This window comes from Solanum pennellii, chromosome 3 (assembly GCF_001406875.1).
Source record: "Solanum pennellii chromosome 3, SPENNV200".
Classification (NCBI taxonomy): domain Eukaryota; kingdom Viridiplantae; phylum Streptophyta; class Magnoliopsida; order Solanales; family Solanaceae; genus Solanum; species Solanum pennellii.
Genome location: NC_028639.1, coordinates 3,163,268 through 3,180,227, shown reverse-complemented (window position 1 = coordinate 3,180,227; position 16,960 = coordinate 3,163,268). Strand labels below are relative to the sequence as shown.

At 32.7% G+C, this 16,960-nt stretch overlaps 2 protein-coding genes across 6 annotated transcripts in view; both read right to left on the bottom strand.

Moving 5' to 3' along the window:
• The window catches only part of LOC107013102 (tripeptidyl-peptidase 2), a 32,306-nt gene extending 26,666 nt beyond the window's left edge, over positions 1 to 5,640 (bottom strand). The window contains exons 1-9 of the mRNA XM_015213091.2: positions 5,162 to 5,640; positions 4,967 to 5,045; positions 4,790 to 4,863; positions 3,290 to 3,399; positions 3,017 to 3,097; positions 1,128 to 1,214; positions 894 to 1,036; positions 656 to 806; positions 416 to 538 (exon numbers count right to left, since the gene is read on the bottom strand). Coding sequence (XP_015068577.1) covers positions 416 to 538; positions 656 to 806; positions 894 to 1,036; positions 1,128 to 1,214; positions 3,017 to 3,097; positions 3,290 to 3,399; positions 4,790 to 4,863; positions 4,967 to 5,045; positions 5,162 to 5,438 — 1,125 coding nt within the window. The 5' untranslated portion in view covers positions 5,439 to 5,640. The remainder of the gene's footprint in view (positions 1 to 415; positions 539 to 655; positions 807 to 893; positions 1,037 to 1,127; positions 1,215 to 3,016; positions 3,098 to 3,289; positions 3,400 to 4,789; positions 4,864 to 4,966; positions 5,046 to 5,161) is intronic.
• Positions 5,641 to 6,256: 616 nt separating this feature from the next.
• LOC107013676 (pectin acetylesterase 9-like) overlaps positions 6,257 to 16,960 on the bottom strand; it is a 39,524-nt gene continuing 28,820 nt past the window's right edge. For 2 of the 5 annotated variants that reach the window (XM_027915296.1, XM_027915297.1), the window contains exons 5-16: positions 14,655 to 14,802; positions 14,488 to 14,570; positions 11,459 to 11,588; positions 10,124 to 10,203; positions 8,796 to 8,882; positions 8,226 to 8,350; positions 8,083 to 8,143; positions 7,953 to 8,009; positions 7,785 to 7,862; positions 7,583 to 7,688; positions 7,146 to 7,294; positions 6,257 to 6,888 (exon numbers count right to left, since the gene is read on the bottom strand). In XM_027915296.1, coding sequence (XP_027771097.1) covers positions 6,787 to 6,888; positions 7,146 to 7,294; positions 7,583 to 7,688; positions 7,785 to 7,862; positions 7,953 to 8,009; positions 8,083 to 8,143; positions 8,226 to 8,350; positions 8,796 to 8,882; positions 10,124 to 10,203; positions 11,459 to 11,588; positions 14,488 to 14,570; positions 14,655 to 14,802 — 1,206 coding nt within the window. In that variant the 3' untranslated portion in view covers positions 6,257 to 6,786. The remainder of the gene's footprint in view (positions 6,889 to 7,145; positions 7,295 to 7,582; positions 7,689 to 7,784; positions 7,863 to 7,952; positions 8,010 to 8,082; positions 8,144 to 8,225; positions 8,351 to 8,795; positions 8,883 to 10,123; positions 10,204 to 11,458; positions 11,589 to 14,487; positions 14,571 to 14,654; positions 14,803 to 16,960) is intronic. The other 3 variants (XM_015213540.2, XM_015213542.2, XM_027915298.1) reach the window with 2 other exon arrangements.

The following is a 16,960-nucleotide window of genomic DNA, read 5'->3' as shown; positions in this document are numbered from 1 at the left end:
CACTTTTTGCCAAGTTTTTTCCCAAAAATACATCTACTTTTTATCGTCAAACAGGTCCTTAATCTAATATTGCATAGAAACACACCTAATGTATCAACACCTGCATGCCAAAAGCCCTAAACCTAGAAAAAGAGAAGCATGAAAGAGTCGTGGAGACTGGAGAGACTGCATAGATGAAAAAGAAGGAAAAATTTAATTTCCAAAACAAATATTGGCTTTGTTTGATAAATGGTGAAGAAGGTAATGATCAAGTTTCTAAGTTTCTACAATTAAAAGATAACACCCACACAGAATTTAAAGCAGGGATCACCGGAAATTTAAGAACTACCATTGCAGGAAGAAGAGAAGCAAGAAAAGGCCACGGGAGAGATGATGACCTAATAGTAAAAATGATATAATGATGAATAGGCCCTACCTCTACAGCTGCAATCAAGGCCCTAGTCAAACCAGTTCCTGTTTCCATAGAACCCAACCGTGAATCCCCAATTTTACAAGACACAATTTGTGCTCCAGGTGCAACTCCATTTAGTAAAGGTTCCTTCAAAAAGAACAAGCATTACATAAACACATCTTAATATAGTATCAGGTTAGTTAAATCTAGTGCTAGACAAGCACCAGTGTAATGGAAATGTTGCCAACAGAAATATTATTCTACCTCCGGGTGGAAGGCAGCGGCAATACCAGCAACGTGTGTGGCATGTGGGGAACTATCTGTCACGATACTTAATATATTCCTTTCATTGTAGACATTTAGCACACATGTACAGGCATCCAATTTACTAAAAACTCCATGCTTTTGTTCAAGCCTACAAAGTCAGTAGCTCAAACAATGAAACTCCAAACAGTAAAAGCAGTAGATATTGATTACTACTGTTTCTAGCAGCCAGTCATACCTGTAATTAGTTAAAGGAACAAAATCTGCAAGCTTTCCACATCCTGATTCATCCTCAAGACTCTGTGTGTCCAAAGCAGCTCTCCAAATCTCCCCATCATGCCATACGACAGCATCAATAACTGGTCCCTTGTCATCGTAGCTCTATGACAGATATCAGATTTAGCAATGGAAACCGAAAATACAACTTTTTGGTTAAGGACTTGGAAATGAATCAGTACAAAATGGTACCGACATCAGCTTGCTTGCGCAGAAGATCAACTCTATTCTGGAGGTCTTCACGGACCATTTTCAAGTGCGCACCTTCGACTTTTGTGTGCTTCTGCAGAATTGGTAATATTATGTTCAGCGAAGTTACATCAAAGTAAAATTAGATAACTAGAACAACAAACTCGAAAAAAACAGAGCATTCCCCGCATATGTAAAGCAATGGCTAATGAGTTGGAACATTTTAGATAAACCAGTGGACTTTAAACCTATGTTTATTAACTTATGCAATTGAGTGCTTACAGACGTATGAGCCAAGGAATTAATGATAAATTGCTTTTACAGAAACTCTGATTAGATATAATTAATAGCACCGCATTTACCTTTAACAAAATGAACACAATGAGTAAGTACTCCTAATAAACAGCTAATTAGAATGTCATGCGATATTTTAAAGCAATAAAGATCCTTGATTCTTTTTCTAACACAATAAGATCAAAACCCTTTTCTAGTATATCAAAACCCTTTTCTAGTACGATATATTTAGATCAAAACCCTATCAAAGTAGTCCAACTGCATAAGACAACCTCATCTGATTAGTTTCACTGAGCAATCTAATCAGCTCTCATATTAGTCAAAATGCTCCTATTTCACCTGTTAAGCTTTATGTTAAGATGGAAAGCATAACCAACTTCACATTAGACCTCAACATAGGCCGAATCAAAAAAATATTAGGCTAGGCTGTCAACTGTCACCATGGCTGAATCGGGTATCTGTGCAAATTAAGGTTCAACACCATAGTTGTACGCCTTTACCTTTAAGATTTGGTGAACTTGGTTGCATTTTGAACATTTATAAAATTCATGTCAATTGTTTTAGTAGATCTTTGAAACACTTGGTGCCCAAATATGTGATCTCTGGCATGGGCACCTAAGTCCGATGGTTTATTTTCTTTCTTAAGGGTTCTTTGAGAATTAACCTTCATAAGTTACAATAGATAAGTGGCTAACTTTTCTCTCTTTCTTTTCAGTATCGTGAGTTGACATGCAGACATGGCAAGAATTTTGTGTCTTGAGACTGTGAGTCTCATCTCTAGAATTAATTTGTTAGCATTCCACAAGCTCTGATCATAGAAAAAGGATACAACCAAGACATGTGGTGGTTACAAGCTACCTAAAATGTACTTAAGATAAGGAAAGCCGTCCTTCCTCTCTAGCATGGTAAGAGTTTGACCTTTTAGGGTGGTTCAGTAGGGTGTACAAGAGTAATGTTAAAATAGAGTGGATAGTAATGCTTGCACTAATCATGCATAGATTATTTCTAATGCATTTTTTGGTTTGGTGTTACTGAAAACAGCATGCATTGTATATTTTTAAAAAACAACGTACTTACAAAGATACCCTCCACAAATATGGTGGAAAAGATGAAAAACAGGTTTTGAGGGGCAATTGGGTGTTTGACCATGCTAATGCATTCATCAACCGCCTTGTATAACTAATACCAGGGATTTTCATATATTAGCTATACACTCCTCAATACACAATAGAATGTATAATTGATGCTTGCATCAGCAAGCATCAGTTATACATGGCATGAGAAGTGTACCAAATAAGGTACTACTAATACACAAAGCTTATGCATGCATTATTTTTGCTAATACACTCTATCAAACCACTCCTTAGATATAATAGGACTATCTAATTTGACGTACTCAGAAGCAAGCTCTAAAGGTTTCTTTTTGTATGACCTTCTCTTACTTTACAGTGTTGCTTAAATAATATGACTAAAGAATTTACAAGTTTCTTCATCATTATACAATTGAAGATGCTCACTGCAAATAAGTTGATGACCTCTACATTTGCAATTTATCAAAATATGAGGTTATTGAAGGAAATAATCACAGAGATGGTGGAGAACCTTATCAAATTGATCAAGCTGCTTTACAGCCTCTGCTATTGCTTCTTGATTTTTCTCATCCCACCTTCTCTTTCGTTCTTTCTGCAAATAAGAAGAGTTTATAGAAAGAAAATACTTTAGAATCCCTCAAGAAAGAAATCAACTACTAACCCTCAGTCCCAAAAAAGTTGGGGTTTGAACTTAACTTAAAAAGAAATTCAAGAAAAAAATAAATTATAAATACTAGTATAAAGCAAAGAACCAGAATATAAAGAGAATGGCAACCAGAATTACCTTTACTCGAGAGGTCAGTGTATCAGTAAAGAGCTCATACACCAATTTGCAGCCAACATGCCACTGACCAGATGGATTCTTCCATGAAGAATTTATGACAAGAGAAGCCCCTACAAAATAATAAATATATGAAGTATTTATGTTGCATACTGATAGAAACATAAGTTTTATATTGGATAAAAGAGAGAGACAAGTATCTCGTATCTCCAAAATAATTTTTCTGCATATAAAAGATATTACAACATATCTACACATCACTGGATCTATTATGTATATAATAGCTAACTATAGCTATTTCATAACCATTTAGGATAAAGAGACATAACTTCTAGTAACTATTAAGATTACATTAGTTAAAATTATCATCAGTTAGTTATCATTCAGTTAGTTAGTCTATTAGTTATTCAATTAGTTAGTGGCAGCTGCAGTATCCAGCTCATTGACAGCTGTAAGGTAGTTACTAGTCAGATATTTTTGTTTCCTCCTTATATAAGTACACACACACTTGTAATGGAATTGATTGATTGTTTTTCCCCAAATTCCTTCCTCCTTCACTTCCATTCTCATGGATTGAGGCTGTGATATTGGTTTATCCTTCTGTGCAGTCCTCTTGACAGTAACAATAATGAATTTCCAAATAACTGCTAATAACGTAAGAAACTGCCCAATACTCTATGTGTGAGAACTCCACAAATTTGAGATGCAGATCATTATCTTCACCTATCTTTCTTTGTTTCTTCCTCCTTGAGTAAGTATGGAAGATACGTGGCATATCATATACAAATGAATCAAGAGTATGTAGAGTTGTAGACTCATAGTACCTTTTAGTACTTCAAAAGCAAGCAAGATTGCAGGAGAAATGTAAATGTCATGGTCCCTTGTCATAGAGTTTTGGAAAATATCGGAGCAATGCAATTAAAAAGAAGTGGTTTGTAGAAGGATGCACGAGAGTAGTTTATTTCCCTTTCAACTGCATACACTCAGATGTCCTGAGATCACATACCAATCAAAAAAGTTGAAGGCATTCCTGAATCTGACTAAATCTTTCCATAATGAGAAATGATATAGGTCTTTCTTTCCTTTTTAAAGTTCATAAATGACGAAGGTCTACAGCATTATCATCGTTGTAAACAACAACGGAGGATACAACTCATTCTGGAAACACTTCTTATAAATATTGAAGATAAACAATACTGCACTGTCATTATCCAGTATATCCATATTGAAAACGTGTCATTTTGGGCTCTATGGTCCAATCATCAGAGGAATTAGAACCTAAGTCCCTAGTTATGTGGCCATAGAAAGATTTTGACTGACAGGGGAAGTTTCAATCGTTCCGTTAGTTATCAGCTGATCTAAGATTGAATTGGTCTACAATAAATATAAATTTTATAATTAAACAAAATGTTTCAACGTGATGGAACTATATCTTAAGAAGACAAGTCAAAGATTCTAAAATAGGTACAAATTGCAGAATAATTCCTAAATTCAAAGACATACCAGAAGCTCCAGTAATACAACAATTCTCATCAGCCTTTACCACTGTAGAAATATCAACATCTCCGCTCCCAGTACTGCAAGTAAGATAATCATTACCAGTGCATGCAAAATCTAGTACTTTTTTAATATCATATCTACTGGAAATTAAAAAGTAAACTTCAGATTCTCAAGCCTCACCAATCTATAACATCAATGACCTTCGGCTTTCCATCAGAGGTAACTCGTAATCCAGCCGCAGCGGGATCAACTCCAGAATCTGAGACACTTAATCTCATAAGCAATACACACAAATATGAACTCACAAAACAATTGTTGACTCATTTCTCCTAATACTCATCGACAAGTAAAACGGATCGTAATAGAGAAAATTACCGAAAATAGCAATGATGACACCGCGACCATCGTACTCGGGATGAGCTTCGATGAACCGATCAGCAGCAATCTCTTTCTTCGGCATTTGAGCAGCAAGGAAAGTTGACTCTTTCAGTTTGAAACTACGCACAGCTCCGTTGCCGTCGCTGGATTCAACTATCGAAGTACAAGGCATTGCCCTAGCTGTTCTCCTTTTGGGCACAACGATGGTAAGAGATGGAGAAAACAATGAGTGCGAAACTGACTGTGGAAGTGATTTAAATATTGGATTTTGCATCGCCAGGGGTGTTTCCGTAAGTTTGTCTAAGGGTGTTTTAGTAAAATGGTGGATTCCGGCAGTGGCGGTGGAAGGAGAGATTGCCACCTGCCGGAAATTTGGGGATTTGTGCCGCTGGGTTTTAGATGGGTTTGCTTCCCTACATGTTAAATTATCTTATCTATCCTTGCATGAAAATTGCCCATTTTGGAACTTGCTGCTCAATGAAGTAGCTATAAAATATCTCATTTAGAAAATAATCCAACTAAATTAAAATATGAATTTATTTTATAAATAGAAAAAGATTCCTGACGAAATAATTGTTACGTCTATGTTGAATAAAACGTGAAGCAAATATACTTCTCTTTTTTCCATAAGATTATGTTTCATAATTCATAGGCATAATACATATATTAACTTCAAATTTTAACTTTCATAATGCACAAATAGATATATTAACTATCCAACTTTTAAATAAATAAACACAAAGTCCTACATGAAACAATACATGTAGAATAAAAAATGATATGTAGAAAGACATGTGTGTCTATTTGTTCAACTTTATACAAGTTTAAGTGCCTATTTGTGCACGTCCAAAATTGAAGGACATAACTATAATTCAAAACCATGTTAAAAGGCATATTTATGTATTATGTCTAATTCATATTAGGCTAGATACATTTTGAACAAAAGAAAATGAGGATTTTAGCAGTATCGTAAGACAATCCATTTTCAATTATCAAATATTCTTGTTGCATGGATAGTGTTTAAATAGGGTTCAAGCCAATTTAAATCAATAGTTTTAATCCAGTAACTCAAAAGAAATAGAATCTCAAAGCTTCATTTGTGAACTCTTTCTTCGTTTTTATTATAGGCTGATGAAATATTCAAACATGTGTACAGCTGATATCTTCAGCAACCCATGGTAATCATCTCACTTGGAACAATATTGAAGTTTTCGTTTCTAATTTGACAACAACCGCATCAATACCAAAAGAGAGAACAGAAAACTATTCAGGGGAATAACAGAACAATAATGAATATATTTTCCTGGCCTGATATTTGAACATGAAATTTTCAGACTCAGCGGTGCGACATTCTGCACATCATGGATCTGTACCATATCCTTTTCTAGACGACGATGTATACATTTGCTCTCTGTGAACCTCTCTAAATAAAAGAATGTTGTCTCTTACTCTGCAATATGAGTATATATGTATATAACACCTATTCCTTCCCTGCACCCCTTCTAAATGAATCAATCTGCGCTATGTAACCAATGTTGTCTATGGCTTTGTATAGCTGAGTTTCTGGGTTCCAATTACCCTTTGAAAATCAGCATTATGACTAGCAACATTGGATCTCTGCGTCAAATCATGTGGTGGCAAGTAGTATCACAGGGATATGCACAATCAATCTCCTTGCTGATGTTTCTACTGAAGTACCAATCACCGACTGTCTCTGCAATTGTCTGAAGACAAGAAGTTTCAGAATCAGTAGCCACAAATCAAAAAGAAATCTCCTTTGTACTTGATAGGTCTATTAGTTGCATCAGATTGTATAATGACTTGCATAGTAGTAAACACGTAACATTGTTGAAGAAACTAAAAGGAACAAGATCACTTCACACACTATTAAGATGTTCATGTTTGTCATTCCAGCGTTAAGTTTGCATTTACAGTGAATAATACATCGCAGCAGAAGATCAGAAAAATGAATTTCACCAACCTTGTTGTGTATTCGAGGAGAGCCAGCTGCAAACCAAGTATCTTGTGTCTCACTCTGACAATGAGTGAAGCAAGAGTTTATGTACATCCCATCTCTAGTTGAATTTTGATAGAAATCTCTCAACGCTGTAAGCATATCTATCCTGAACCCTGAAATAAGTCAGGTAACCCTGGTTACTGCCATCAATATTATAGAAATTACGAACTCTATAGAACAGTAAATATAAAGATAAACTAGCAAATGTACCATGATAAGAGTAGTCAACATAGAATGTTATTTAAGATTGCTATAATCTAGTTACTGAATATTTGGATACTTCATGAGTTCAATTGATATTTCTTTCTATCAGACCCTTGCAAGTTTTTCCCAGCCTTAAACCTGTCTGCCTAAATAGCTATGTAAATGTTTGAAAGAGTAATATAATAAGCATTGTCAACCTTGCAAAATATTTAGTTGACTTGTATCACATGCAGTGACATTCAACTTGCAATGATCCCAATGCCGTCGAGGATCGGAAGAAGGCGGCACCAATATGTGATGGAACTGCAGAAGCATAAGGTCACACATTATTGGGACCGTGCGTAACAAACATTACTCTGAAAACTGCCTAGTTTATATCAAATTACATAATGAACATACTTGGTACACGTCATATGCTGAATTTAAGATGAAGAATGGCGTTTCGATGAATGGTAATGCATACTGTGGGAAGAAGCACTGCAAGAACATCTCAAGAATTCTTAGAGAAGAGCTTAGTTTCATCACCAGATTATGAATTAAACAACAGGAGAGTGGCTCAGATCGTACCAGGTGTGGGTAGTAGAGAGTAGAAGTGCAATTTTGATTGAGATTTGGTTCCACCCCCTTCAGAAAACGACGTTTGTCAAAATAAGATAGCTTAAAATAGACATTCCTGATGGCTATGATGAAATCATACCTGTAGGGTAATAAGACCTTCATAGAAAGATCTCATTGTGTGATTCAAAGCTATATCTCTCCTGAGAAAACAATTGCAAACATGTCACTAAGTTTAATGCAAAGAGGAAATCACATTTGACTATTCAATTGGCAGAAACATACTCGTCTAAGAAAAACCCAGCATCACTCAAGCACTTCACACTGGCATTCTTTGGTAGATAACTGGTGAAGTTGTCACAGTGTAAAAAGGTTGCCAAACCACCAGCAGAGCAGCCAGAAAGCATAGCCTAGAAGAAATGCTTTAAGACCATTAAGTATAGTTTGAAGCACAAAATATCTTTGTAGTAAAGGAGTAAGACGATGAAGTTAAATGTTTGTATTACATGTATCTTTTTCAAGGAAAAAATTGACGTAATCAACAATACAGATTATGAATATAAACGTACTGAAAGATCTCAACCAGATGTGTACAACAATGGACTGTTGGATATTTGTTTATTTTTACAAAAAAAATGACAATTCAATCCAGAAAGGCAAGATCACTTAATTACCCTCTCTATGTCCTCATAGGAGACTCATATTTGTGTGTTAGGTGGGACGGGGAGTGGGGATGTGTGGGTAATGGAAGCAATTGCTGTTTTATCTCATTGCTTTGACATCACAAGTAGTCCTAAGCCTTGACGGTTATCATCAGATGTTAAAGTAGAAAAGGAGTATGTCTAATGGCATTACCTTCTTTGCGTGCCCCAGACCTTTTGGGAGAAGATCAAGAATAATAGCTTGCCAAATTCTTTGCCCTCTGAAATAAAGCAATGATGTCTGTTTCATTTTAAGCAAGAAAAAGACTCAGTTAAAAGTAAGAACAGGGTGCAATTCAGATAGAATACACCTTTATCAAGCCATGAGTCTTTTAACTAGCCCAAAGGCAAAGAAATTGGCTTGAGACGTATAATATGTATGCCATCAGAAAATATATCAGAAATTTCATGCTTAATTATATTTAACTTGAAAGCAAGTAAAATGAAGAAATTCGGAGTAACGCAAATGGCAATCATATGATAGAATCCAAGGTACATAAGGTCATATAATTGGGAGGAAGAAAACGCTTTAAGATAACAAACAAAATGAAAAGTATATTTCGTAACAACATTGATCCAAGTCAGACCATGCTTTTCGAGCTCTAAAGTTCCGAAGTAATGTCAGTTACATTCTAAAGCAAAGGAATATCACCCCGCAAATTATGAATTTTTTCTATTTTTATCTGTTGACTTCCATAACGTTCCACAAAAATGTTTTTGAAGTATGAGTTCAGAGAGATACGTGGGAACTTGTAAACAATGCCCTCTCTGCATCACTAACTGAAGTGAATCTTAGGCTTGCAGTTCATTTGCAGAAACACATGAATAGTTTGCCACCGATATTCATGTAAAACAATATCTCGTTACCCCAATTTCGTGTCTATCCTTTCTTAAAGACATATAATCCTTTTTTTTTCAAAAAATAAAAAATAAAAAAATAGGAATGCTTTAAAAAGTTCACAGAACCAAACCATACCTAGCTCAAGTAATTACAAACGAAACGTTTACATACACCATAGTTTGGCTAACAAAAACAAGAACAAAACAGAAGTAAAGCATAAACATTTGCTCATTTGGCAAGAGGAAAAAGAAAGCACTTGATAAAGCTGAATTGTGACTGATAATACTCTGGATAGGCAACTCTCAAATACTAATAGATTAATAGTGGAAATAATGGCAAGCTACTAGAACATGAAATTGATATTTTTCACATAATAACCAAACAATGATTTGTCTATTGGAAACAACTCCTCTACCCCACAAAGTGCGGTGGGATTTGCACGTTCTGCACTCCCCAAATTCTACTTGTAGGATAACACTGGTATGTTGTTGCTAAATAACCAAACATGGATGATGATTGGAAAAACTAAATTAGCTAACAGGGTCTAGTGGACATGAATAGCAAAAAAAATCATAATGTTCTAAAATATAAAGAGTGCAAGAAACTGATGTGCGTGCAAGTTGTACAGAGTTTTACTTTACCCCATTATAGAACTTAGCATCACCAGAAAATGAGGCTCCATCACAATATCTGATCTTCACCCTATTCCAGTTGTAAAAATCTGCATTTATTGTTGGATTGGATTTCTCCATCAGTCATTTGCAGATTCCAATTTCACAGTTCTTCACATGATTTAAAAAATTGAAGATTTTTTAAAATCCTTGTTCTCTCAATCTTCATTGCAAGGGAAATGGAAAATTTAAAAATATCATTCTCGAGATTCAAAAGGGATTATAATTGTAACAAAATAGTTCCATCAAATTCATTCAATCACACTGAGTACAAAATGAAACTGTGTAACTTCTTTTTCAATTATGATTTATCTCTAGTACTATTCTTTATCATTCTTCTTCTGTATTAATAATGTTTTTAAAGAGCTTAGATAGAGAATCGAAAAAGTTACTGGCAACGAATTTGGTATAGGTACAAGCGCAGATTGAGAGGTTCCATACTCAATTTTTATCGTTAAGGTTGGAAACAGTCTAGTTAGCTCAAACTCGGTCATAAGCACCGAAGAAGAAAAGCAGAAAAAATAGTACGACTCTTAAATGGCCACTGGGGGACCAATTGTACTAGGCTTTTGATGGAAATGCAAGGCAAAGGCCCAAAACTGTACAAATCATGTTGCATCAGAAATCACAATTTCCACTTAGATTTATTTTTTAAAAATATCTAAAAGATATATAAAAACGAATATAATTTTGTTTGAGTCTCAAGTATAATAAAAAGTAAGATTCAACTTTATTGATAATATACACAAATATCGAATATAATCAAGTTAATTTGAACATCAATAATATCAATATTAAAAAATACATAAATCATAGTATTAATTAGAAAAACTAGCCCATAGGCTTTGTTGTTAGTTGTTACTATCCTCCAAATTCCAACTGGCTGTCGGTGCACCCACTAGCCTATACTTTTTCATGTTTTAGCATGTACATAATTGACATCTATTCCCGTAATTTTTTCTATAAAAACAGTACTCTTCACTAATCAAACTCAAATAGAGTATAGGATAATTACTATTCATAACTTTACTTCAAAATATTGATCACGTGGAAAGAGACAACATCAAATGTGAGGGAACATGGATTTTGTCACACTAGCATACTATATTGACAGCATTGTACATGTACTCCTTTACTTACCACATTGCCATTTCACATGCTTCTAGTAAATTTGTTCTCTTTCCCTTTTTTTTCGTTTAATATAATGGTAAAGACAGTATCTTATTTTCTAATATAGTGATCATATGAGATATTAACTGATTAGTTTTATTATGGGACCGAGTTAAGAATAGGTTTGTGAATTACCGGGATTAAAAGAGGCATTGTTGCTGAGGATGCCAGAGAATACTTCCCATTTGTTCATATAACGAGTTGATCCATGATTTGATTTGGATCTATCCAAGCATGATTTGATATCATTGCACCACCCACCACCCTATTAATGAATTCAATAAGAAATTAATTAAAACTTTGTCCGTCCACGATACTTCTTGGACTAAATTAACCCAAGATAATGCATCTTTGATTTTGCCTCAAAACAAACACACAAAAACCAATTATAGTATCATAATACTTAAGTTCTAACTACGATACTTCCTTAATTTGCATGAAACTTTATAACCGGCCTATATCAACTTTCTTGTTATAATTCAAATAAAAATTACTTTCTTAAATTTCGTATCAAATCTAATTAAAAAGAAAAGAATTAAAACGAGGGAACAATATTGTTGTCTGTTCTGAGAATTTGAGCGGTATAATAATAGCTAGAAATTTGTATTGGGATACTGGCAACGGTGATAGACGTGTCTATTTCAACACAGTTCATAGGAAATGTCGTGGTCCTAGTAAAAGTCTACTAAGTACTTATAACACTATATAACAATTAAATAAAAGAAAAACAATCCTTCTAAGTTTCAATTTGATTGTACATCTACTTTTTAATCTTATAAATTTCGTATCAAATTAATAGAACAAATATCGTAACCGAGAGAGTATTAGGTAATGTGACAAAATTGACTTTCTTGTGTGGTCCATACTCAAGTTGTCATGTACAGTAAAAGAATGGGCATCATGCGCCCAACTGGATTGGAGTAACATGTATTTAAGCCGCCTTTTAAAAACTAATTGAAAGGATAAGCTTAGCATTATTATCCTAATCTATATAACTACATACTCCGTAACAATTATTGAGAAAGTGAAATTGGAAAAATTGAAAGAGATAATAGGGTCCCTTTTTTGATAAATGGACAAATATGTTTACTTTTGGACACACCATATCCTTTTGTTCTTTTCAGGTTTGATGATTCATAAGTAGTAGTAGTAGTAGTAGAATCTTCCCACGCCTACACTTTTTACATATTTTGAACTGGGCCAAAAAAACGCAGCTAAAAGAAGAAATATGGGATACCATCGATATAAAAATTTTAATAATTTAATTAGTTGATTATCTGAAATTTTATATTATTGATCGGATTAAAAAAAGGCCCAGAATAACATTTTGCATTAGTACATCATAAATGCTTCTGTCACACATCCCCGTTATTTCGGGACACCATACTTTGTTCCTCGACAAATACCAAATTTAGTACTTATAATAATTTTAAATTTTATAATATTAAATTAAAAATATGTTAAATATAATTTTAAATAATTTATAATTTAAAATTGTTAAAAAAGGAAACCGATCATAAAGAAAATTAACAAACATGAAGTGAGATCAGCAGAATGAAAATAAAATAAGATGGATTTCAGTTTCTCAAGAAAAACAGCATTAAGGTCGTTTCCTAACTTCCAAGAAAAACAAGCGTCAAAACGTGTCTAAACCGAAACAATTATGATCTGTTTTTAGTCAACAATAAATATAGAGAGACCCTGTACTTTTTTATTTCTCACCAATAAGTTCGGGCATTTGTTGAATTTTACTTTATGATTTCCAACTGTGACATCATATATTAGTAATGAATTTTGAATTTATATACTTCCTCCGTGAGATAGTATATAATCTTTTTAGGAAAAAGACTTTTAAAATTTTTGATTCAAAATGAATTACATATATTTATATGGCTAAAAATTTATTTCATTAAGGATAAAATAGATATGTTAAAGTTATTGAAGGGTGTGTTTGGTATGAAGGAAAATGTTTTCCTGGAAAACAAGTAAATTTTGGACTTATTTTCTCATGTTTAATTGGTGAGTAGAAACTATTTTCCGAAAATGATTTTTAGTGTTTGATTTATGAATGAAAAATGTTTTTGAATTTTGAGGAACATCTTTTATTTTTACTAGAGTAGAAAATAATTTATGAAATTGAAATATTTTTTTAAAATAATTTTTTTTTTGGGAGGGGTGTTAGTAGAGGTGGGGGCAGAGGNAGGTGGGCTAGCCAGGGGGAGGTAGGAGTTTAAAAATAAAATTTTGAAGTTGAAAATATTTTTAAAAAAGCAAAATTAAATTTTTGGGGGAGGGGGTGAGGTTAGGGGAGGGGGGTTGGGGCGAAGGTAGTCAGGGATCGGGTAAAAAATAAAAATTGAAAATATTTTTTAAAAAATTAATGTTTTTTCCAAAAAAAAGTAATTTGAAATTGGAGGAGAGCTTTGGAAAATATTTTTGGGAAGTCATTTTCCTTAATTTTGAGAAAAATTAATTGATTTGAAAAACATTTTCCAAGACTTTTGCCCCAACTAATCATGAGAAAATTGGACAACATTTCCTTCATACCAAACACACTCTTAATATAGAAATATGTCATTTATTACTACTAACTAAAAAGAAAAGTAAATCACATAAATTACAACAGAGAGTGTATATATAATAAGTTTCTCATCAATAATTATTATCCATCAAGGATATCTAATCTCACAAATAGGATATACGGGGATACAGGCAGATTTTATAACTCACATTCATGTTACTTATTATTTATTACTATTAATTTGGTATTTATTGGGGCTTCGATAATTCAAATTCGTGTAGAATAGAGCTCATTTGAGTTTCTATCAAAGATTTTTTTCACACACTCAAATCAAAAACTCCAATTAAAAAAAATTATATTAGCAATTTTGAATAATTCAAATTCGTGTAAAATAGAACTCATTCGAGTTTCTATCCCAAAAAAAAAAATCATACACTCGAATCAAGAGCTCTAATTGTATTAGCTATTTTTTGGGATGAGAGAGAAGTAATTTTTTTTCAGTGTAAAGAAAGGCTGCAAGCACGTTGATTGACAAGTAGTGAGAAAAGCAAGCAAGCAAAGCAAAGAAGTGTGTAACTACTCATTCAACAACTCTATCAGAATCTTTCTTCCCAACAAAAAACACCAGAAGGAATTTACTTGCCTCAAATTGCAAAAGCCAGTTGTCTACTCCAGCTCCAAATCCACGGTGCAGGTGATACGCCGGCAAACTTCCATCCAAGCAATCTGCAAAATCAATAAGCAAATATTCAACAAGTCCATGAACTGCTTTTGGTAGAGAAATTATTTAAATCAGAAGCGTTTACATACATGCTCCTAAAGCAGTAGCGTTTTGAACCAGAGTCATGTTGACCAGTAGGCGATTCTGTTCTCCTTTCGAGTTAACCAGCCATGGCCAGAATATGAACAGAACAAATTTCAACCCCGAAATTGAATTCACATTCATTTTTACTCTTCTCTGAGACGGAAATGTCAAAGTAAAATTCACGGAGAAATTAATTTTGGGTATTCTATCAGAGAGAGAATCTGAAGATTGTTGTTTAAGATGAATGGAGGAATGAGATTCTCGTTGGAGTAAACAAGTGAAACAAATCTGGAAAAATAGCAACAAAATTAGGGAGAGGCGAGCAGTGAGGATTTGAAGATTCAACAAATAGAAAAGATGTGATTTATGAAGGGGGATTTCCCGAGGGAGGGAACGGAAATGGGAATGTCTTATTTATGGTTTCAAGGGCAATTTGGTGTGGAAATAGAATACACAAAGTTACAAAAGAAATTAACATAATTTGTTTGATCACTTACTTTTATGATAAGAAAAGAGATAATGCATAAGTACCTTCTTATATTTGAAATTTCATAAATACACTTATATTATATTATATTAAGGTTTATTATCTTCTGAACTTATTTTATAAATAATTTTCTATCCTTTTCGATCTGCGTAATACTAGCTTGAAAAAAAAAGTCAAAAATAAATAGAAAATTACTTATAAAATAAGTTCAAGAGGGTAATAGAACCTTAGTATAGTATAAATGTGTCTCGGAAATTTCGGGCATAGATTGAGGGGATACTCGTGCATTTTCTCGTAAGAAAAAAAAACTACCTAATTGTTTACTTCCTTCATTTAATAATAGTAATAGATTTTATTTTAAATTATTATTTTTCAACACATATGAAGATTCTTTTCCTATTTTATCGTCAATATTAATTATTAAAAATCCTCAAATCATTTACTTTTAATTAATATAGGACATTATGATAAGATACTCAAATTAATTACTATTTTTATAGAGGTGCAACGTTCAAAATGGACAAATAAAAATGAGCAAGAATAATATCCATTTGTTCCTAGTTACTTTTTTTCTTTTCAATTGACACACTTATTAAGAAAATATTTATTGACATAGTGAATTTACCATTTTACCCCTATTAGTCATGAACTGCATGAATTGAAAACTTAATTTCAAGAAGTTTAACTTTTTTTATAGTAATTAATTGAGGTTAAAATAGTTAAAAGAAATTGTTCTTTCTTGATTTGTAAAATGAACAAGTAATTAGGGACAAATAAAAAAGAAGTAGACAAATAATTAGAAACTGAGGAATTAATATATACACTCCGTTCCATATTAGTTTATTACCTTACTAAAAAGAGTTGCCTAATGTTAGTTAATCACCTTACATAATCAAGAAAGTATTAATTAAACTTTTCTTGTATTACCCTTGTAGTATTCTTTTTTAAGTTGTTCACATTTGTTTGTAAAAATTTTAAGAAGCTTTTGAAGGAGCGAATTAGTAAATTATCTTCTTATTTATGATTTCTTAATATGCATGTAAAAAGCAAGTGATCAACAAATATCAGATGGAGTGAATAATACTTTAGCTATTTTTAAGGGCAAAACATATCGTTAAACATTTAAACTTATCAGTATATTTTATTTACATATTCAAACTATTACATGCTTTAATTGAACATGTGATTAAATGTTTCTTTTTGAGGCACTCTTTACTTAGATTTAAGGGTTAACAATTTATAAAAGGTTATATGTAAGATTAAAGAAAATGACATATTTTAAATTGTTAACTTATTCATAAAAATGAACACTTTGAGAACACACCTATAACTTTTACAAAATTTAAGCTGAAAGTGATTATATGCAATATTTTGCTATCATATATTTATATGCTCAATTCAAATAAATGTTGATTTGAGTGTCTAACTATAATATGATAGACAAATTAAGCGACTAATTTTGTGTGTTTTATTCTACTTTATAGTTCATATTAGATTAGTATATCAATTTCTACATAATTTATATAAAATATATTTTATGCAAATAACAATTAAATATTACATTTTGTTAATGCTACAGTGTGAGCAAAATATCAAAAAGACAATCAAACATTTTATTATTAATGTTTGATGCCTTTTATTTTACTAAATTTTGAATTTATGTCAAAACGCTAAATCATAAAATAAAATAATAAGTATGTTATTAAAAACACTAAATTAATCGTAAAGAAGTGACATTTAGAAGATGACAACAAGCTCATCGCGAATCAGCCAATAAGGGAATAGTGAATTAACTAACAACTTGAGGTAATCAATATGGATTTA